The 23723-nt window shown below is 29.0% G+C and overlaps 1 protein-coding gene and 1 pseudogene across 1 annotated transcript; both read right to left on the reverse strand.

Moving 5' to 3' along the window:
- Window positions 1-186: 186 nt before the first annotated feature.
- LOC145185692 (uncharacterized) lies at window positions 187-19639 on the reverse strand. The gene is made up of 12 exons (XM_090098543.1): window positions 19538-19639; window positions 15158-15424; window positions 14837-15014; window positions 14498-14571; window positions 13605-13955; window positions 11516-11670; window positions 9767-11438; window positions 2969-9604; window positions 1698-2628; window positions 1428-1582; window positions 1106-1295; window positions 187-496 (listed from the first exon to the last, which is right to left on the reverse strand). The coding sequence occupies exons 2-12, from the start codon at window positions 15410-15412 to the stop codon at window positions 315-317; spliced, it is 10779 nt and encodes a 3592-aa protein (XP_089954669.1). The 5' UTR covers window positions 15413-15424; window positions 19538-19639; the 3' UTR covers window positions 187-314.
- LOC149884208 (uncharacterized) lies at window positions 17033-20856 on the reverse strand (annotated as a pseudogene).
- Window positions 20857-23723: the final 2867 nt, after the last annotated feature.

Below are 23723 nucleotides of genomic sequence, written 5' to 3' on the forward strand. Positions count from 1 at the left end.
AACATTTTAGGTTGACGGAGCAGATTTTTACTAACTTGCAACTTGGTTTACTAGCTAACCTGGAATCCAATGTGCTCTCTTATTTCAAATGAGAAGATATTAAAACAGCTAATATAAAGATAGCTGGCAATCTGAGATCGCAATAGTGACATAGCATCGACAATTTGCTTTAATTTAAAAAACAAGTTTTTTATATCAAATTCACTTTTATTACCAAAACTCATGTTAATCTATAAACATCTCTACTTGAAAATATATACATTTTACTAAATATCTTATAAATGCTATAAATATAGAATAATAAAGAATTAAAATTATTGCATATTGCATTTTTCGTCCTCAGATCCTAATTCAGTTTTAAGAGGCTTTCGACTGTCTATTTTTTTCGCAGATATATCGCTAATACTTGCCACACTTGCCGGCCGGTTGTTCAACTGAGACGGCTCAGTTTTTAAAGAACTTCCACTTTTTGATCGCGTGACACGAGTTGTGGGAACTTTATAAATTAAATACCAATTTCATTAAGCAGATAATAGGTTACATTTTACACAGGCCAACAACGATATTGCCCCATGAACTTTTATAGTTGTTCCTAAGTAGTTCAGTTGATTTGATGATCACTTATGTTTTATGTGGTTGATATACGAAACAGAGAAGGAACATTACTGATGATTAAAAAATTACATTTTCTGTAATTTAAATTGAAGTTACGGACGAAATCGAAGCAACAGCATGAAATCCGTTTATTCTTGCTGTTGCCGAATTCAAAATTTAATTAACTGTTTTTATGCACTAAGTTGTAGTAAAAGTATATTAAAGTTGTAGTAAAAAGTTTATTAGTTTTTTTCTCAACTCGAAGAATTTCCCTGAATTACTCTTCATCATTGAAAATCATAAAAAATTGAGTAAATTTTCTAAATTGTTTGATGAAAATCTGGACGTGATGGCTAAAAAAAATGAATGTAATTTTTAATGAAATGTTTTGATAAAGTTCAAATATCATTGGGCAAGACTTTTGTTGTTGCCGGCCAGTGTTTCTAATAAGAATAACATTAGAATACAAGAAAAATATTGACCTGTAATTAGAACAGAAGGAAAAACTTACAGTGTAGAGGAGTGTTTATTTCTCGAAGATTTTTCTTACTCAAACCAGTTGAAGAACTTTGATTCTTATTTCCAACAGGAGACAATTGGGCAGGAACTGGACCGAGAGTTGATTCAGAATAAAAATGTGGAACACGAGAAGATGCAGCTAAGTTCTCTTTTTCACAAGATTCTACTGGTTTTTTTATCAACTATAATGCATATATATAAAAAAAAACAAAAAAAACCCTATGAGAACTTGGAAATATTCAAACACCAACATTTAATATCTGTTAGTCAAAAAAAAAAAAAAAAAAAAAAAAAAAAAAAAAAAAAAAACTTGCATCTTCGTCTGAAGAACTTAAATCTTTCGCATACGGTTTCGCAGCCAACCGTAAAGACTTTCGTCTCTTCGCATGAATTGCAGGTGATGTTTTTCGTTTTGGTTCGCATACTTCTTCTTTTACACTAGTTAGTCGACTTCTTTTAGCCGAACTGTCTATAGGTAAAGATAAAATAACTGTTCAAAAATTTAATCACACTTAATTGTTTACAAAACCTCTCCAAGAATTGTGTGAATTTCTACAACGAACATGTTTTTTAAAACACATTACCTGACATTGCATCTTGTGTTGCTCGTTTTGGAGTTTGAACAACTTTAGTAGCGTGACTTTCTTCATCCTCACTTGATAGAACTCTCAAACCAGACAATGATTTAGTAATTGGAGATACTAGACTTACTTTGAGTAAAGAATTGTTTGCTTTATTTAGCTTTTCAAACTCTGCTAATTTTAGTAAAAGTTCTTTGATCTGTTTTTGTAAACGATTATTAGTCTCCGTTGACAATGACAACTGCTTGATTAAAGAAGATATTTCTTTGTCTTTATCATCAGACATCATTTTAGATTTTTGTTCTAGTTCTTCATATTTTAGTTCTAATTCAGTGTTCCTCTCTTTATGCTTTGATAAATTTTCACGCAAATCTACGAGTTGTTTTAATTTCGCCGCTGGTTCTTTATTTAACAACTTTAGTTTTTTGAGATCAGCATCTTTTTCCTGACACAGAGCCCTTAAGTTTTCACATTCTTTTTTCAAATTTTCAACTTGATGGGTTTCCTTAGATCGTTCTTTTTCATAATCATCTACAGTTTTAGCAAGATCCATTTTTAGATTTTCATTTTGCTCCTTAAATCGATCCAGCCTTTCTCGTAACTCGTGCAATTCATCGCCATTAAATCGCGAAGGTTTAGTCTCTTGGGGGATCACTCTCAAAAGATCTTCACACTGCTTAACAACTTCTTTGTAAGCTTCTTTTTCCTTTTCAATTGCAAATTCATATTGTTTGCAAAGTTCTTCTTGGTTGACAACTTTTTTCAGCAAATTTTCAATCTTTTTATTTTTTGCTTCTATTTCATCGACAAGGTCTTGATTTCTTTTTTTATTTTCATTCTCACGATCAATAACAAATTGTTTTGATGCCTCTACAATACGAACACGCTCTTCCTCCACAGCTTTCTCGATGGCCCGGCATTGATCTCTTTCTAACTGTAAAAAAAAAAATCAATTTTTTAAATATAGATATTTTTGTGTTCATGTTTTAAATTTTTTTGTTACAAATTTTTAAGAATTCTACAATTTTCATATATTACAGCAAATTTAGTAATGAAAAACGTTTTATCAAAATATGTTCACACATTTTTTAAAATACCATTTCCCAAGTTTACATAACCTAAAAGTTTAAAAAATCATTTTGCCAATTTCTAAAGCTAATATCGTCTTACTTTCCTTATTTTTTAAGATTTTTGAGTAAGACTAATTATGATTAAAAACACATTAAAACGCAGTGACTTGTAAAGAAATCGTTTACCATAAAAATGAGACTTACTATAGCAACTTTTTCTTGAAGCTGAAGAATGAGAGAGTTGAAGTCTGTCAACTCTCCAAGATCAGTTTCTTCTTTATTAGTTTCGTTTTTTAACAAAGTATGCTTTATTTGGTCTAACTTTGATTGTTTAGACAGAGTTTTCTCTATTTGCAGATTTAATTCTGAGAGCACACTTGAAAGCTTTTCAGAAACTTCATTGCATTCTTTGGTTTTCAGTAAATGATTACTTGTCATGCTTACTAGATCCTTTTCTAGTTTATAAACTGTTTGATTTGTTTTATCCAACTTGAGCTGCATACTTTGTGCTGCTTTTCTTTCATTGTCCAGCATTATCTGCAATTCATCAGTGCTACTTCTTAAAATTGATAAATCAGCATTTGCCAAAACGTTTTTATCAAGTTCTTCACAATAAATTTTCTCCAGTCTGCTTATTTCAGAAACATGTTTCTCAACAGATTCTTTAAGGAAGCTAATTTCATTTATTTTAGCTTGCAAATCTACATCTTGAGCAATCTTTTCTTTTATTAAGGTATCAAGGTGGATTTTTGTTTGTTCTTTCTTCAAATCCATTTCAATAATAGTTGCATCTAACATTTTCTTTTCCTCCAGATGTTTTTCTGTTAATTCATTAAGTTCTTGACACTTAAGTTTTAACTGACTACTGAACTCATCTTTTACTGTGCTGAGGTATTCCAATGATTGTTTGGCATCATTTAACTCCTCCTTCAAACACTTAACTTCTGCATTTAAAGAATCTTTTTCATTTAAAACAATTAAATGAATTTCTTTATCTTCGGACAACTCCTTCTTTGCCACCAACAACTGTTCGGAGATTTCATCTTTCCCAATTTGCAAATTTTGAAGAGACTGATTTAAATCATTACACTTCAATTCCAACATTAATTTGATGTTCAACAAATCTTCTTCTTGCTTAGTAAGTTCTTTTATTTGAACTTCATACTCTGAAACAGTACTCTTCAAATGGTTATTGACTTTTTGTTCATGTTCAACCTTTTCCTTTAGTTTTTGACTTGTTTCTTTAGTTTCCTCAAGTTCTACTTTCAAAACACCTAAACTCTTGGCCAAATTGCTTTCAGCTGATGTTAAGCTCAATATTTTGTCATTTTTAACTTTAGACATTTCTTCCATGGAAAGGATTTCGCTTTCCAATGATCTAATCTGTCCCTGCAAAGTTTCGTTTTTTTTACAGAGAGTAAAATATGCCTCATCTTTTTCTTTTTTTTCAGAAACAACTTCAGCTAATTGTCCACTTAAGTGACTGTTTTGTACAAGAAGATTATCTTTTTCCCTGATTAAATCATCCATTTCACTTTGAATCATCCCAATCTTTAAATACAACTCAGAATTTTTCTCAACTAAGGTTTCAAAATTATTGTGCAGTTCATTATAAAGTTGTGCTTTTTCCAAAAGTTCTTTTTTCATTTTAGCATTCTTATTGTTCAATGTTTCATTTTTTTCAGACAATTTTTCAAAACTAATTTTAGTATTAAACAAAAAAGTTTTAAACTCTTCTATGATACTCATTTCAGAGTTTAAACTTGGTAACAAATCAAGATTTTCCTGCTTATTCTGCGTTTGACAAATCAAAAATCCCTCTTTAGAATCAGATTCTTTATCAGGCAGTAACATTTCTTTCAGAACTATAACATTTTTACAGCTGTGCAATTCAGAATTAAGACATTCAACTACATTTTCTACTTTTGTTGCTTTGCCCTTCCATCTTTCTAGTTCTTCTATTAATTCTTTGAATCGATGATCAACCTCTGTTACATTTTCTTCCTTCAAGAAAAGTTCTTTTTTTAGCTGTGAAATTTGTAATACTTGATTGTGAACCAACTCTTGACTATCAAATCTTTCTTTTTCAATTGATTTGCAATCCCCAATCAAGCATTCAACTTTGTCATTTAATTGGTTTATTAAAGCTTTGTCAGACAACAAGTCATTCAGATGAGTATTGTTCTTCTTAAAAAGTTCTTCATTTTCTTTTTTTAAAGCTAGAAATTCATCTTGCAACTTTTGTTTGGATGCCATTACTTCCTCATATGAAACACTTAGCTCTTCTAGTTTTGTGTTAATTTGAATTGTATTTTCAATGTTATCTTTCAATTTATTTTCCAGTACACAGATACCTAATTTTTCCTTATCATATGCTTGCTGCAAATTAATATTTTTTTCACATTCAATTTGAAGTTGGGCATGAACTTCATTAAATTGTTTCCTTTGATCTTGGAGTTTCTCTTCTAAAACAAAAACGCTATTTTCAGTGCAGTCCAACTTAACCTGAAATTCATTTAGTATTTGCTCCTTCTTAATAAGACTACCTTCAAGAAAAACCCTTTCTTGTTCACTAATGTTTAGTTTATCTGCTAAAGACTGTTTTTCCAAAAGGAGATCTTTTTTTATTTTTTCATTTTTAACCTCTTGTTCATTTAACTGATCGTTTATAGTTTTTAATTCACTAGATTTAATTCCTAACTGAACTTCCATCTCACAAATGCGCTGATTTTTACCTTTTAGTATTTCTAACTCACTTTCAAGTTGAGTTTTTGAAGACTCTAACTCCCTTAATTTTACAAATAGTTGATGATTTTCATTGTTACTGCTCTCTAAATCTTTTTTGACTTTTTGTAACTCTGTTTGGGATAATATACTAAGTTCTGAGTTTTTGCTATATTCAGAAGAAAGTTCATTGAGCTGTTTTTGTACCTTCTCCTTTTCTAATATTGCACCATGTTCTTTTTTTTGCATTTCTTTAAACTTTTGTCTGAGCTGGTCATGAGTTTCTGAGAGTGTTTTCATAACTGCTTGAACATCATAAAGATTACTTTCAATGCTTGTTTGTTCATTCTCGACTTCATATAGGAATGATAACTTGCATTGTAAATCTGCTTTGGTACTAAAATAGTTTTTACTCAGATTTTTTAGATGTTGATCTTTCACTTCCAAAAACTGTAGTAGGTCTGCAAAACCTATCGATGCTTCTTGCAAGCATAACTTAAGATTGTCACATGTTTGTTTAAGATCTGAATTTGCCACATCAAGAATATTCTTTTTAGCCTCTAAAGTTGAAATATTCTCTGAAAATTCAATATTCTTAACTTTGTATTCATCCAGTAATAGATTGAGTGATTTAGTGCTAGTACAATGTTGGCTTGTAATATCATTTAACTGGTGGTTCAATTTATTTATTTCTTCTGATTTAGCTTTACTTTCAATAAATAAGCTATCTCTATCACTTAAAATTGCATTTCTCTGAGATTTAAGGTCTTCCTTTTCTTTTGATAAAGATTGTATAACATCATCATTTTTGAGAATAGAGCTACGTAAACATTCAACTTCTACAATAAAATTTTGTCTCTCAATTTGTAATTCACTATTATGATCAGTCAATTCTTTAATTGTGCTTTGTTGAATCTTCTCTCTCTCAAAACCTTCACAAATTCTTTCATTCAAAGTGACACATTGTTCATTCTGTCTAACTAATTCTTCGCTGGTCAATCTAAAACTTTCATTTATATCCAGATATTCTTTTCGTAAACAACTCAAAGCTTCTTCATTCATTTTTAGAGTTGCACTAATTGCAAGCTGCTCCTCTAGCAACATATTTTTTTCTAACTGAAATATTTCAATTGTTTCTTGCATTTTCTTTTCATACAGTAATTTTTCTTCATCTTTTATTTCCCATTGTTCATTTTTTGTTTTTTTACTATCAGCTTGACTCTCAATTAAAACATCACACTCTTTTTGTAACTTATTTCTCTCTTTTTTAGACTGCCCCAATTGTAAACTTGCTTCTTTAAATTGTAAAATAGCAATTTCTAACTGATCTTGAATAGTATTCATTAGCTCGTGTATTTCCCTTAATTCAGCATCTTTGCAATTAATTTGAATAAGTTTATCGTGTGATTCAGCCTCCCTTTCTTGCTGCAGCATTTTATATCTTTCCTGACTTTCTAACAGCTGCACATTAAGATCTTGAACTGTATTGCTGCAGATTTCTAATTGACTCTTATGATCATTTACAATCAATTCCAGGCCTTTAACATCTTCATTCAATTTTTGTAGCTGATCTACATGCTGGTTAATTTGCATTTCAGATTGCAACTTTTGTTTAAGCAAAGCATCATCATTTTGTTTTATCTGCTCTGTGAGACAAGTGACTATTTCTTTATTTTTTTTAAGTCGATTTTTCATTTCTTCTTTCTCTCTTTGTAAAGTTTCAATTTCACACTGCTTACTTAAGATGCAATTTTCATGCTGAAGTAGCATATTGTTATGTTCATTTTTTTCTTCTGCAAAAGATTGTTCCATTTCAATCATCTCTTCAATTTTAGACTCTAGATCATTTTGAAGACTTTTAATATCTTCATAGAGATTTTTTACTAATTCGTCACGCTTTGAAATTAAACTTATTGAGTCTGCTTTATGAACTTGAGCAGCTTTGAGCTCTGATTTACATCTGTCAATCTCTTCTTTAAGATCAACGTTCATCTTCAAAATGTTTAACTTTTCTTGTTCACTTGAAGCATATTTAGTTTCCAAGGTCAGTATCATCCCTTCTGCAAAAGTCTTTTGTTCAGTTGCAGTAGCTAGAAATTGTTCAATTAAGTCTTTTTCAGTCAAAAGACTGCTAAACTTCTTGCTCAATGATGTGCATTTTTCAGCCAGCTCAGCATATTTTTTGTTTAGGTCTTCATTGCAAGTAACCATGGAATCAAGAGTTTTTTCTATGGCAATAATATTCTCAGCTTTTGCCTTTAACTCTAATGTCAAACTATCCACTAGATTAGTTAGATTTTTATTAACGATTGTGATTGCCTCAGTGCTTACCTCCAAATCTTTTTTTTCTTGCTCTGTGCTATTAAGAGTCATCTGTAACTTCTCAGAATGAGATTTGGAATGATCAAGTAATAACTTAATTTGCTCATGCTGTTCTAAAAGAGTATTTATTTTTGTATCTTTCTCCTTTAACTGTTCTATCAAATCAGTAATATTTACTATTAAATTTTTATTATCTAGTTCTTTTAATTCAGCTAGCTTTCTAGACTTCTCTAAATCTCCTTCTAGTTCTGCTTTAAATTTCTGTATGAGGTTAATCTCTTTGAGATAACTTTCAGCTCTTAATTCAAGCTCTTCATATTTAGAGGAGAAAATAACTCCTTGCTCTTCATTTGAATTAAGGGCATTTTGCAACTGCAAAAATAATTCTCCCACACGTTGTTCGCTTTCCTTTAATGACAAGTTTTTCTCTTCAATACAGTGTTCTTGTGATTGAACTTTAATTGTTAATACAAATAAATGTTTTTCAGTTTCAACTTTTTCAGACATACATATGTTTAAATCCTCCGACACATGTAATAGATCAGAATTTATCCTTTGAAGTTCATCTTCATACTTTTTATTTTTCTCTTCTGCTGAGAGCAATTCAGCAACTTTCTTTGATAGTCTTTCTTCAAAAATATCAAGGTTTTTTTCCATCTCACTTTCAGCATCATGCAGTTGTCTGTCTTTTGAATTAATCTCACTTTCTAAGTAATTTATCCTAGCAGAGAGCTTTTCAACTTGATTGTCAACATTCTCTTTACTTTCTTTCAGCAATAACAACTCATTTTGATTTTGCTTTAAGTTTTTTTGCAGCTCTATTATGGTTTCAGCAGATCTCTGTAACTCTTCTTTCTTTGATGTCACATCTTCTTCAAGTGTAGAAAGCGTCTTTTGTAATTTACTAATAGTCAACTCCAACTCTAAAATAGTATTATCTTTATTAACTAACAGCTCCTGCATGCTTTTCTCCTTAACATCAAATTCAAGTGTTAAAGATTTGAGGCTCTCTACCTTTTCATCAAATGACAATCTTGCTTGCTGAAGTTCATTTTCAGCAACTTCTAGCTCTTTTTTTAATTGGTTGCGTTCGCTTAATAAATCTTCATACAACTTTGTTTTCAACTGAAGATCCTCACGCAATGATTCTAAGTCATTTATCAGTTGCTGCAAAGATGATTCCTTACTTTGCATTAGACCGATTGTTTCTTTCATTTCTTCCTTTAACAATTTAACATCTACTACAAGTTGGTTTCTCTCAATACAGACATCATCATGCATTACACTTATCTCAGCTAGATCTTTAGAAATAATATCATAGTGCTTAGTATGATCTTTGTTTTGCTCTTTTAATAGGTCAGCCTGCTTGCTTATAAGTAAGAGCTCTTTATCAATTTCTTCATTCTTCATTTTAAGCTCTTTTATGTAAACTTTAAGGTCAGTTTCTTTGAAAATACTGTCTTGTTCCAATTTTTGAAATTCTTGCTGCAATAAATTGAACTCCTGTTCCTTAAAATGTAACAAGCTAGAAGCTTCATTTAGTTGATTAGAAGTGACATCATACTTATGGCTTATTTCTTTTATTTGTGCTTCCTTTTCTTCAACTTTACAAGCCAATTCTGACTTGTCACTAATCAACTGCTCATTATCTTCCACCATCACAGAAATATTAAACTCAAGACGAGTCTTTGTATTTTCCAACACCTTTATAGTTTCAAGCATAGCTTGAATTTGCTCAACCAAACTATTGCAGCTCTCTGTCTGATGGTGCAAATCCTCCTTCAAAATCTCATACTAAAAGAAATGGAAAATACAAGTATTGGAAATTGTGATTTTAAAAACTCATAGAAAGCAACATGTGACTAATTAAAGAGTTTTTTTTTTCTGAGATAAAATAAAAGTAAACACCTCAGCACCATAAAAAAATAAAAAACACAAAAAAAAAAACCTTGGTACCTGATCATGAAAAACCTGCTCCATGGCTTTCATTTCTGAACATTTACTCTGTAGTGATTCTTGAGATTGATCATAGAGCTCTTTAAGTATTGCATTTTGTTTATCAGCCTTCTGTTGCAGCTCTTGCTCAGCACTTAAATTTTTAAATGCAACTTCCAAGTCTATCATTAATTTAGATATTTGGTCATTCTTCTGAACATGAACCAGTTCTAACTTTTTCACAGTTTCATTTAGGTCAGATATATAAACTTGATTTTTATCTAGAAGATCTGATTTTATTTTTAGTTCTCTTTCCCACTCACATCGATTTTCCTGCTCTTTGACCTCTAAGCAACTTATTTTTTCTAACTTTTCCTCCAACTCTTTTGACAGTTGATCAATTCTGATTTTTTCTTCACTACGAATATCAAATAAATGACATTTTAATTCTTCAAGTTCAGTTGTTTTTATGTTCAGAAGAACAAGCTTTTCATCTAATTCAGATTTTAGAAGAGCTTTTTCTTCTAAAACTTGATTGAAGGATTTAACAACATCATCATTTTTCCCTTGCTGTTTGTCAAGTTCTTCTGTTAGATATAATATCTTAGCATCTTTTTCTTGCAACAATGCTGATAACTCCATAGGCTTTTTCTGCAAATCATCCTTTAAAACATTTCTTTCATGCATGAGCTGCTCCAAACAACTATTTTGTTCTGTCAGCTTGTGTTCAAGTTCAAAAACTATTTTTCTATGCTCTTCTAGTCTATCAACAGCAGTCAAGAGCTCCTGATCTTTTTTTGAAGCAGATAGTGCTAAATCACAAGATGCATTCTTGCAGATAACTAGTTCATTATTCAATTTTTCATTAGTATCTTTAAGAATGCACTCTTGCTCTTTTACAAGCTTTTCAGAAAGAACTAATTTTTCAACTAGTGCTTCCAAATCTTTTTCTCTTTTTTCAGCACAACTAACAAACATAGCAAACTCTTTATCAACATCACTTTTTTCTTTTAACAACTTGGATAATTTAAATTCATAGGAATCCCGTTGGCTTTTAAGGTCATCAGACAAATGTTTTTTTTGTTCAAGGTCTTTTGTTAGTTCCTTAACTTTGTTTACATTTTCATCAACTGATTGTGATAAAAATATATTATGATCGCTTATATCAGCTAATTTTTTAGTCATTTGCTTCTCCAACTCTAAAAGCTGTGCTCTAGCAATTAGATTATTCTCTTCAATGGCATGATTCAGTTGCAAAATTTGCTTTTCCAAGCCTGTCTTGATTTCTTCTAGCTCATTTTTATTATTTTTGAGTTCATTAAAGCTTTTATTTATATTCAACAGCTCATTTTTTTGCATTTTACACTCTTCTGTCACAGCAGCAAGCTCTCTAACTTTTTCTTCTGCCTTATTTTGATAAACAGTTACTTCTTTTGCATATGCCTTTTCCAACTCCTGTTTGAGTTCATTGAGTGAATGCAAATGATTTGATTTTAGTAAAACCATCTCTTGTTTTTGCTCCTCAACATAGAGTTTTAGGGAATCCCTATCTTGATTTACTTGAAAAAGATTTCTTTCAAGAATTTTATATTCATGCACACTGTCATTCCATTTTTTCTGTATTTCTGAAAATTCAATTTGCATTTGATTGAGTTGATTTTTCATAAGCTGCTGATCACGAGCCATTTCTTCCCTATAATATTGAATAAACAAGAATTAGACAGGAAATCTACTGCAATTATATATTTAAAAATGTCATCATTTTCTTGCCTCATTTCCTTTTCTTGTTCTTTCATTCGTGTTTCTTGAGCTTTGAGAGCAGCTTTTGAGTTATGTCGCTCACAGTCATACTGCTGTTGTAGGATTTTTAAATTTCTCTGAAGCTCTTCATTTTGCAATTGCTTTTCCTCTGCATTTGTCCTAAGCTGTATATTAAAGCTATTCAAATTATAGTCATGAAAAAAATCTTTTTACAAAGAAGGCATCATGTTCTGCACAGTTCCCTACTTTATATAAAGATTGTATTTATTTCTAACTATTATAAAGAGGTTAACATTGTTTAATTTGTCTAATTTTTTCTGTAAACTTAATAACTTGAAAGGCTTTATAAAAATTTTTTTAATGGGCTCTCTTCTTAATATTATTGTTTTAACTTTGAAATTTTTTAAAAATAAAAATAAATCATATTTAAATATCTAATAAAAAATGAGGGCATTTTTTGAAGAATGTTAAGGAAAGTTTTAAATTTAAAAACTTTAGGAATTTTTGGCAACTGTGTCCTATGAAGTTAAAGATAAAAGTAGTGACAAAAAGTAAACTAGTAAAAGTTAAAGATAAAAAAAGATGAGAAACTGTGCCCTAAAGGACAAAGTTTAATGTCTTTGTTTAGATTCATCATCTGCAAATACTGGAAAGCATTAAAGTGCATGCACCTTAATTAGCTAGGATTGGATAAGAAACTTTTTGAACTTCTATGAAACAAATGTCAAATTTTGGAGGTTGAAGAGACTAATAACCTGGAATATGGATACATGATAAAAAATTAAGTTCAAGCTTAGTTCTGCAGGATGATGATTAACTTTAATGTATTTAGAAAAAAGCAAGTTTTACTGATTTGTTCTGCAACTTCAGTCACTGATTGTGTTTAAAACAGGAAAGAAAGAAGATTTTTTAAAGGGTTCTTTTAGGTAGAAAATTCTTGATTAACAACTTAAATATTTATGTAAACAATTATCTGATTTTATTAATTGCAATTAAACGTTGCTTACGTAAAGAGTTATTTGATATCATTAATTGTAAATAAAAATTGTCTAAAAGATGAAAGATCCAATAGTACTATCAGGAATTTAGCTGTACTTTGATGGTTCAATCTGATAGATTTTAGGTTCACATTCCAGGAGGAATAGTTTACCATGTGAGATTTATGATTAAGCTGAAATTCTATCTCCTGATGAACAAAACTAAAGTTAACTCAATGTAGAAAAAGTAATGACATCATAAAGATTGTAAATTCACTTTCTGACACACCTAGTTTCTTGAATCAGGTTTGCTAACTTTTGCAATTTTAGTTCAGGAAAGCATGGAAAGTTATAATATTAAAAGAGTACACAGCCTCAGATTGAGCAATATTCATTATAACAATAGGATTTAGACCAAGGCATCTGATAAGTTGAAACACAATGAATGAGAACTCCTCCTGAGTTTTGGAAACATAATTATTACAACTTGGAATTCAACGAAGCTATTAATGACCTTGATGTTGCTAATGACTGTTTAAGAAATCATCAACAACAGACATGAAAAACTCACCAGTCAAATTAGCACAATACCTTGTAAATAAAATCTGCTCAAAAAAGAAAAGGCAAATATAAGTAATTCTAGATCAGTTTAAAAAAGCATAGCAGAAATGTCAGAGAAAATGATCATAGAAAATTGTTAATATCATGATTGTGTATTATGGTTAATTGTATATTAAAAAAGTATTCTCTACTGCATGCTTTTGCATTGATGTACTTAATGTTTTTTTTTTAAACATAATTATTTAACTTTTTCAAGAACTTTCCTAGCTTTAATATTTTTTTTTTTTTAATTAAATATTAATTTTTAGAAAGGATTATTAAAAAATTTTTAGAAGAATTTGAGATTACTCTTTAAAAACTGGGCAAAAATGGAGATTTCTTGGCCTTTGTAGGAATTAAGGATGATAAAAAAGAAAAAATCTGTGCAAAATGGTTTTTTTGTTTTCAAAGTAAGCGCTAGATTAAGAAAAATTGCATTTACCATGTATTTTTCATTATGTTTTTTAATAAAAAACTGGCTTTTAACAGAAATTACTTTTCTATAAGGAATTAGGCTTTACCTTCATAATTTCATCAGTGACTTTGTTCATCTCAGATAAATTGACGTTGAACTCAGTTTTTAACTTATCCAAGAAAAAACATGTTTCTGTATATTGCTGTTGGAGTTTTGTTATTTCTGATTGTTTCAATTTAAGTTTTTCATTTAAATCTATTAACTGCTTCTTCCATAACTCATTAGACGCAGGTTCACAGCTTGTTTGCTTTAATTCAATGTCACCAAAGATGTTGTAAGAAGAATTGGAGCTTTTCTTCATAGATTCAGATAAAGGAGGCTCCAAATTTTCATTACAAGTACTATGAGAAGTTTGCATGATGGGTTCATCAAAAGATATGAGGGTATCAACAGCCATCTATTAAAAAAAAAAAGAATTGACAAACAGTTACAGAAAAAGCCAAATTAATTAATTTAAACACATTGAGGATATCTAGCACAAAATATATTTTAGTAGACCTACTTAAGTTTATATTGTAATTAAAATTAAAAAACAGAAATTTTGGAAAAATATTTTAAGATTAATTAAATTTAAAACTATATTCTGTTATATGTATACCAATACTCAAAAAAAGGAAATGATCCCTAGCGTTCTAATAAATAGGTAGTTAATACACTCAGTGCAATTTTTATTGTTCCATGTAATTGTTAAAAATATTACATGGCTTGGATTTATAAAACTGATCATAGAAATTATTTTATTAAGATCTTTTGTTTACAATAATAGGAGGAGATAAAGACACTTAAATAGGAAATCAATGTTTTACATAGTTTTAATTGCCAGAGTTTAGAAAGGTAATTATATAAAATGTTTTTTTTTTCTTCTCTAATGTTTTAATATTTTGCTGTAAGAGCACTGAGTATGATTATTTAAATTATTGTGTCAAACTTGCTTTATACCATCTGTGAAACATTTGACTGTTTAAAGATATCTTCAGAAGAGCTGCTCAATCTTTGCTTCAACTTCTCTATATCTAAAAAAAAATACATTCAACTTGTAATTTTATATTATAAATATATTATTTGTAATTTTTAGCTTAATAAATCTAAAGAGGAGCAATAATTAAAATATGTTCAAGATAATTAAGGTTATTAAGTTATTAAACTGTTTGCAATTGAAGACTTTAAGCAAATTTTTTTTTATTAAAAAAAAAAAAGGAATCTAAAAAAAAATCTGCTTTTCATTAAAAATATATACCACCACAAAGATTTAACTTTAGAATAAAAAAAACTGCTTACCATTATCTTTTTGCTTTAAGAGGTCCTGAGCTTTATTTCGTACAAAAACCTCTTGCTCATATTCAGTTTGTAATTTTGTTAACTTAAAAGACTCTTGCTCAAGTGACGCTTTAAGTTTTATTAGCTCCCCATCCAAGCAATTTATTCTACTTTCCTTAGTCTGAATGTCATGCAAAACCTGTTAAAAAGTCAAAGGTATACCCAGATGCAACTTGTTTGCCATTATAGTTTTTTGGGGACAAAAACATCTTAAATATTTTTTGTTTAAATTACCAAAAACATAAAGAACTATAGTTTGGTAATAGAAAAACAATTAATTACTTTTTCTCTGCTTATTGCATTTTCTCTAAACTGCTCTTCTAAAACCTGTAAATCTTTGCGAAGTATTCCATTTTGTGCTTTCTCCTGGGTGGTTTTTATTTTTTGCTGCTCCAGAGCAACCTCTGAATTTTCTAGAAGAAACTTTTTTTGCTGTAGCTCGCGTTTTAACTGATCATTCTGGCGTTCAATTGCATCAATCTTCTGAATTGCAATATGAGGTAAGTTATTCTTCCATTCATCTTGAGCCCAGCTCATTTTAAATAAAACCTAAAATATATTTAAAAAAAAATTATATTAGAAAATATTAAATGAAAGTAAAAAATTAGACAGTTTTAATATATATTACAAGGCCAACTTAAACTTTGCAAAGTAGTTTTTACATTTTAAAAAATTAGCGAATTTTGCTAAAAATGCTATTATGATACCTCTAAGAAGTACATAATACAAAAATGATTTGATGATACTTAAAAAATGAGGAATAAAGCATACTTATAGTTAAAGATTCATTTTAGTTTAAAAACGAACCTATTAACCACTGTTCTCCAAATTGACTGCCTGGTTGAAACTCTTCCCATTCCTCATTTTTTTTACATTTAATCACAGAGATTAGTAATCACAGTTTATGTTGTCAAAAAAATTTGAACAAGGTGCTAAATACGCATATTTTCAAGTCAAAACATACAATTTTTTGCTTTTTTTTCATCCAAAGTTTTAATAAAGCCAAACCAAGCCATTTACATTTATTGTATTTACAAAAAAGCCATAATGTAAATACATTTTTAACACAAATGATTTTAGTGCCATTGTTTGTTTAAATTTAAATTCACTACAGCAGAGTTTAGCTTTTCTCCATAATTGTGTGCTATGGTTCTTTTATAGTTTACACTGATTTTTTTAAATTAGCGATAAACAGCTTTTCACCAATCAACTCTTTGAAGTCAATTTTAACAGAAATGTCTAAACTCAGTTCCAAACCAAACACTAGTGATTTCACTAATGAAAACTAGCGCAAAAAATTATTTATTGATAAAGTATCAACTGTTGCAGATAAGGTAACATCCTTCTTCAAAACATCTTACAGGCACATAAATATATTAGAAGTGTTTCCATTTAAACCTACAACATGGTACCATCTAATTGATATGTAATGTGTTTTCAACCAGTTTTGACAAGCTGGCCAAACACAAAAGCAAAATACAAAGTTTATCCACAACTCCTATTATAATGTGGAGTTCAGGTGGAGGAACAATATGCTCAAGAAAAGTTTCTTGATCTTCATTTAAGTAAATTAAACAAGGATTTAATATATTTTCACTTTTATTGTCAGAAAATTCTCAGAGCAACTTGAAAGCCCAAAAACACTGCCTGCACACTGCACACATTGAATGCCAGACTAAAAATCACTTCTTCAAAATTAAGAGTTGATAAAATTTTTTTTTTTTTTTTTTAATTTTTTGGATTAAAAATATTAATAATTAATTTTAAGAAATTTTGACCACCATCTCAAGATATTCTTACCGCTGTATTAAGATAATTAATACCTCTTTCTTCAATTTAAAATTTGATAAACTCGGTTATATTCTTTACATAAAATTTATATCTAATGGCTATTTGATCACCTTCAAGAAGCTTCTATGTTTTACATTCATATAGGGTTTTGCAATTCAGTCATTTTAATATTAATGCTTGGTTCTACAATACCTGTTAGATCACTGCATAAAGTAGAACATAATTTATTGGTTTTCCTTTTAGAGAGTTCTAATACATTTAATAGCTCCATAATATTTTTGAATGAGATCTGTTTTCTTTCTTTTTGACTTCTAACTGTAACAGAGAGAAAAATTCCACCCATAGACAACTTGAACTGCTCTCCACTTACAATGTTTCACAATCCATTTTACATTTTAACAATCCAGATGCTACTTGTTTTGCATTTTTATCTCCAAGTGATCCACTGATATCTATGATATTTCTTACAGTTTTACTTTTGCAACAATCATGAAAAACTTCTCCACCTAAACTAAATAGTGGGAACTTTATATTTTAGAAAATAAATAAAATTACGTAGGAAATAAAACACTGAAAATTTATTCAATCAAACTGTAAAAGAGCAATAAAGGGAAGAAATAATCTTATTTAAAAAATTCTAAATTATAAATTTTTATTATTATATATCCGAATCAAGATTTAAATAGTATCCACAGATTTTCACTATCACATTTAAAATATTTAACTCTGGATACAAAGCAGTAAAGAGGTACATCTATAATTCTAATAGTACTTCTATGCACCTGAAATACTTTATTTAGTATCAAATTACATATATATATATATATATATATATATATATATATATATATATATATATATATATATATATATATATATATATATATATATACATATATATATATATATATATATATATATATATATATATATATATATATATATATATATATATATATATATATATATATATATATATATATATATATAACTTCATTTCTTTTTTCCTAAACAAAGAACATTATCTTAATTTCAAACTACATGACAGAATTAATTCTTATGGTAAGCTCTGCTAATAACTTCAAATTCTTGACATGCTGTTTCACTGATCCATGCTCCGAGCACCAACTTATAGGGATCAGCTTGCAAGATTCACCCAACTAGCTTGACTGCATGGGTTAACTTAAATCTCCTTTATATCATCAGGGAAAATAGCTGATACCATTGCTCTAAATTTTTGCAGTATTTTTATTCATGCAGCTGCTCTGCTACTCACAAACCAAATGTTAAGGCTGACAAATGACCAATGATCTCTTTTAGTGTTTTTATTTTAGAAATTTTTTGTATGTTCGGTGAATAATTATTGATTTTATTTTTGTCAACATTGTCTGACTCCAACTGTATCTCATGAGATAATAGAACTAAAGCCTATACACTTACAATTCTAACTCTCTTAGATTTATTCTGCTTTTTCTCTGTCATTGTTTCTGTCTTGCAGCCTCTTTTTTACCAACTGATCCCATTTATATTTCACTTTTACAGCCAATTTCATTCTCTCTGAAATTTTGTAATTATAACTTCAATAATGGGAACTTTATTTTGATTTTGATCTGATACTGTTATTTATCTGGCAATCTGCACATGTAGATTATTTGAAACCTGTTACCATATTAGAATATGATAATTTTATCTATAAAGCAGTTGCAATTTACTACCATAGTTGCTGACTTTGCTAAAATTATTTTAAAAAAGCAAAAAAAAAAATTTACATTCTAAATTGAAAATATACATACTTAGCATTTAGTTCAGATTTATTTGACAACATAAATTTAGAGTTTACTAATACATATGATTGATGTAAAAAATCAGGAGTGGTAGAGTTTCAACTTTGCAGCCAATTTGAAGAACAGTCTAACTAATGGCTTTTACAACCTATAATAATTGGTGCATAACAAACGAAGAGATTCATATGTAAAAAATATGGTTACAAGGGTTATGACAATTAAAGCAATGAACTAAAATCTTTCTCAGAAATGTGTGGTGTTATTTATTTTTACTATTATATAGCATCAGTCAAATAATGATGCATTATATAACATGTAATTCTCTAGAACAGATGGTTAAGCAAAAAATTATATACTAAGCTACATATAACACAAATGGACAGCCTATCAACAAAATTTGATACGCACAATCGCCATCTTATTAAACTTGAAAAAAATGTGATAGAGATACAGCTCGGTAAAAAAAAGTCACAATAAAATCGTTTTTTACTTTTGAAGTTAAAATGGATATTCAAGTTAAAAAAGAACCATTGAATGTGGTAGAGAACACAACAGAACAGAAGAGGTATATTTATATAAATCAAAAATTTGTATTATCAGTTTCTTTAAAAAAAAAGGCCACATTCAATATTTTAAAAAATAACTGACTGACATAGAAATTGGAAGAATTATAAAGGCTGCTCACAAAGGAGAGTCTCACAGAAGCATTGGAAGATATTTTAAATGGTAAAAACTCAATTATATTGGTGAAAGAAGATCAACATACTGGCAAAACTGAAAGTTATGTTGGATCAGGAAGAAACCTTTAAAAAAGAGAAGACCACTACATTTTTAATGCTAAGAAAAAAGATTGTAAAGTAACTTGTCATAAAATACAATTAGTTTCAAACCTTACAAATATCTCCAAGTAAATGGTATCTTATAAAATAAAATCACCAGGTGAATTTGTTGCTAGCAAAAGCTTCTTACCTTCAGAGTTTTAATATTCTGTGCATTACATCATAATTTTAACGTAATAAGTAAAGTTAAATGCATTTTTTGTTTTTTGTTTAAATATATATTGACTTTATATTTGCACTTTACGTACCTATTTACATCTGAAAGATAACTAGGATTTACATTTCTTTTTTCAAACAGAAGTTGGTAAGAAAAAAAACCGCTACTTTTTAAAAAACAAAATTTGTATAACGGTGCACCAACTTAGTGAGGGTATAGGAGGCCACGGTTTTCTGTAAACAATTGCATGTTACTGAACCACTGATCTCAAAATATAATATATTGAAATCAGTGAACTATAATATAACTATATAACAATATTATAACTATAACTATATAATAATACTTTGAGATCAGTGAAAGTTATATTTTGAGATCAGTGAACTGAACATTACTTAAAACAATAATATTTATAATATGTATTGCAATGGTTTTAAGTCCATGGCCTAGATAACTTATTTAACCTGGGGGGAGGGGGGGGCTAGAAAGAGTAGGGGCGCAAATAACATGTCTCTTAACAAAAAAATTCTTCGGAACTCTGTAGTAATGCCTATACTGTATGCATTACACTAACTTTTTTAAATGTGATATCTTGAAGGTCTTTGAAGTTACTTATTACCTAAAAATATTTTTAATAATATGAAGTAAAGTTCGGCCTAAAAATTTACGAATTTACGAATGCGTAAGTGATTCGGAAATTAAAATATAGATCAGAAACAGAAACCCAATTTTGGTTACTTTTATAAACTTCAAGTTTTATGTAGTTTAAGAATTTTATAAAACATTACAGCAGTTTCTAGATTTTTTTTCTAAATTGTCCAGAAACAGTTTTTCTACCTTCACTTCGGCTACAAAAATCATTGGCTATATCTATTATGTTAAGTTCATCAGTTTTTTGTGTGTGTATATTTAACAGCATAAACCAGTTTAACTGTGCTTGGTTCAAGGTACTTCTTAATCAAGTTTTGATTCTTCTTAGTGTGCTGAAAGCTCTTTCGCTAGTTGCGTTTGTTGCTGGTATCAGAAGAAGAAGTTTTATCAACTTCCTGATTTCTGATAATGATTCCTTTTCAATTTCATTTGCTTCGCTGTAATACACAAAAAATTATGTGTTATAATTAATTAATTAATAATATAACGTGCATAAAAATACGCATTTTAGTGCATATGTTAGTCAATTTGAGATACACTAACAGTCGTAATTGTTAAATAAATAACAATAAAGTTTATAGGAAATCCATTCAATTGTGCATGCAGTCTTGAAGCATTCAAATCTGTAGCATTGTAATCAAGAACTTCGCTTTTTATTGACCTACCTTCAGATGAAACATTTATAAGTACTGATTCTATCTTTTGAAGCATTACATATCCTTGTTGTTCAAATCTAGATTGAATACTGCCAATTGTCATTTCTATAGCTTCGAAATATATCTTCTTGAAAAAAAATTTATTTAAAAAAAAAAACGCCTTACATGAACAAAACAACTTTTTATTAGTTGTAGCAAGTTCAATACCACGTTTTAAGAAGTTCTATACAACGAGTTCTTTTTTTTTTATTCGAAATGTAAAATTTGCAGTTATTTACTAAAGTTTACATATTTGCGGTATTTTTATTTTTATTATTATTCATTTAATTGCGAAATATTTTTTCATAGTTGTTTCGCAAATAAAGAAATTAGTTATAGATATTTAAATAACGAAGATTTTATAAATGTTTTCAAATTGCTTGTAAAAATATTATCAGAGGCGCAACAAATCGAAAAGTGGGGGGCTTAGCCCCCCCCCCCCCCCAAGCCACCACTTGTCTACGGCCATGAAGTCACATATCTTTTATAGGATTTATGCCCTAATGAACAGACATTTTATTTTGTTTTTATATTTTTTATATTTCATATGAAAAATTTAAATTAGATTTTCTTTAAATAAAGAAAAGACAAGCGACGCTCCAAATAGGAATTAGAGTTAAAAAGGATCGTCCGTTAAAAATGAACTTTTAAAAAATTTTTAAATTATAGGCAACTAAATAGTTAAAAAGTTTACAAAGAATTGTTGATTGATTGTCCAAAATGAAACAGCACTAGTGGTGCTAATTTATTTTGGACGAGATTAGCATGATCAAGTGATAATATCTGAGTTGCTTGAAATGACAAAAATTTTCGACAAACTTTTACTAAGGCTGTCTATGAATACAATTTGTCTCGACTATTCACTTCACCTCATGATCCTTATTTAAAATAAACTTTGCAACCACACATCACGTTCAAATTCTTTTCAGACTTTTATAGTTTGTAAAGTATTTCATTGAACTAATACAACAAAATTGAGTTATAATGTGATGTTGAAGATTACAAGATTAAAATTATACGATGACTGACTCTATTTACCCTATGAATTTTACGAATAAAGAAGAAATATTGAAATAAGTACAATGAATCTTCCTTGTACATGTGACCATACCAAACTTTTATGGCTGGAACTTTTCAGTAACCACCATTATATTTTAAGTAATGTAGTTGATAATTAGTTAAAAACGTTGAGCAGACCACACATCTAAGATTGTGATAGGGCTCATATCTAGCTTTAAAACTTGCTCACATTTGTCAAAATATCTTATTCTGTTGAAACCTAAAAAAAGGCTAGGCAATTTTCTCATTTCATTAGAGATAAGAAAGAACTTTAACCTGGTTCAAAACTAACCAGACATTTTAAAGATTTGTTTGATTATATTTAAAACCAAAAGTGAAAAAGTGGTGAAACCTCAATTTAAAAAATGTGGTTTAAAGTTTGATGCTTTTTTATACAGCTATGGTTTTTACTTTTTCAAATGAGTTTGTCTTTTTTTATAAAAAAGTAAGACTTGATTTTTAAAACCTTGTTTGTTGGATTTCCTAAGGATAGCCTTTTGAAAAATAGCAAGCTTATATAAGCATATCCAGTTTTGGAGCAATTTCCAAAACAAATAAGAGGTGTACCAATAATAAAATAATATGTGTAGTGATTGAGGTTAAGTTAGAAATGGTATCTCTTTGGCTAGTGTCAGTGCCTGCTCTTGAATTTTCATGTAAAATTCGTGGCTATAAAAGGAATAAAATTAATTAGTTCTAAGAAATCCTTTTTTGGGAACTAACTTAAGGCATCTGGAAAAAGATGCTTAAAATGAGCTATTGGTACTGATAACTTTTTTTTTATATATATATCTATATTTTCAAGAGGAACAGATTAAGAAGAGAAGAAGTGCTTGTAAGAAAATTATGAACGGTTCTGATTTCTCAAATTGAAAGGTAAGCAGTGAGGTTCAATAGATTTTCAACAAATTAACTTGCTTATCTTATTGGAAATTTTTCTTCTTGTCATATTCTACCCCAGGTTGAGAAGAAATCTTTTGCAGCTATATTAAATATTTTAATAAAATGACTCTTTTTTCTAGCTACTAAAATAGCATTGTTGCAATCTTTGGGTACAAAAAATTTGTAAAGTTCTGTTTTTGTTTCTAGATCAGACAGAAACCTTGATCAAAAGTACTGATAAGTGACCACTAACAAAAAACTTGCGATCATAACCATCTTGGTCAAACTACATTATGAGTTTAGGGATGAAAAAACCTGTTATACATTTGACAATTATGCACCTTTAGTGACTGTGGACTGAAGGTTTACTATTAAAATTTCTTGAGAACAGGAAGTGTCATTTGAACTAATAATATTTGACAATTCTTCATAACGTTAAACATTACTGTCGTTGTCAAATTATGTTGTCGTTTGTAAACTTTAAAATTATATTGCCGTCAGTGAACTTTGAAATATGGCCTACTATAATATTTATTGATTAAATTATAAAAAAAATGTCAAAATTTAATTTTTAGGCAAGATATGATTGATCAAAGTGATTTTTGAAAAATGTAAATACCGTATATACTCGCGTATAAGTCGATCCGCGTATAAGTCGAAGTGGGAATTTAGGGTGAAAATTACAAAATACAAAATCAATATTAAATGAAACATTTTTTAATCAAAAAATGAGAAATAGGAAAAAAATTTTCTAGGAATAAATTTGTTTTTTTTTTCTGACCCGCATATAAAGTCGAATTGCTGTTTTAGAGTAAATATTTCGTCCAAAATTTCTCGACTTATACGCGAGTATATACGGTAGTTTTACTTGGCAGCACAAAAAATGATTGGAATTGAAACATGGTCAATTGTTCAATAGGTTCCCTTAGTCACAATGCTCCTAATAAAATAAAAAAGAAAAAAAATCTATTGCTTGACGTCCTTTAGTAG

The sequence above is a fragment of the Hydra viridissima genome, unplaced genomic scaffold (assembly GCF_058129835.1).
Source record: "Hydra viridissima isolate aposymbiotic clone 2 unplaced genomic scaffold, HvirCarnegie_v1 scaffold_9, whole genome shotgun sequence".
In the NCBI taxonomy this organism is placed as follows: Eukaryota; Metazoa; Cnidaria; class Hydrozoa; order Anthoathecata; family Hydridae; genus Hydra; species Hydra viridissima.

What these genes read in the sequence shown, in the direction of transcription:
- LOC145185692 (XM_090098543.1), bottom strand. Translation starts at nt 15,412, where the DNA reads ATGAGCTGGGCTCAAGATGAATGGAAGAATAACTTACCTCATATTGCA. An exon ending in TTCAAGAAAAAGTTGCTATA is followed by an intron (nt 2,629 to 2,968) that starts GTAAGTCTCATT and finishes TTTTTTTTACAG; the next exon opens with TTAGAAAGAGATCAATGCCG. An exon ending in AATAAACACTCCTCTACACT is followed by an intron (nt 497 to 1,105) that starts GTAAGTTTTTCC and finishes TAATTTATAAAG; the next exon opens with TTCCCACAACTCGTGTCACG.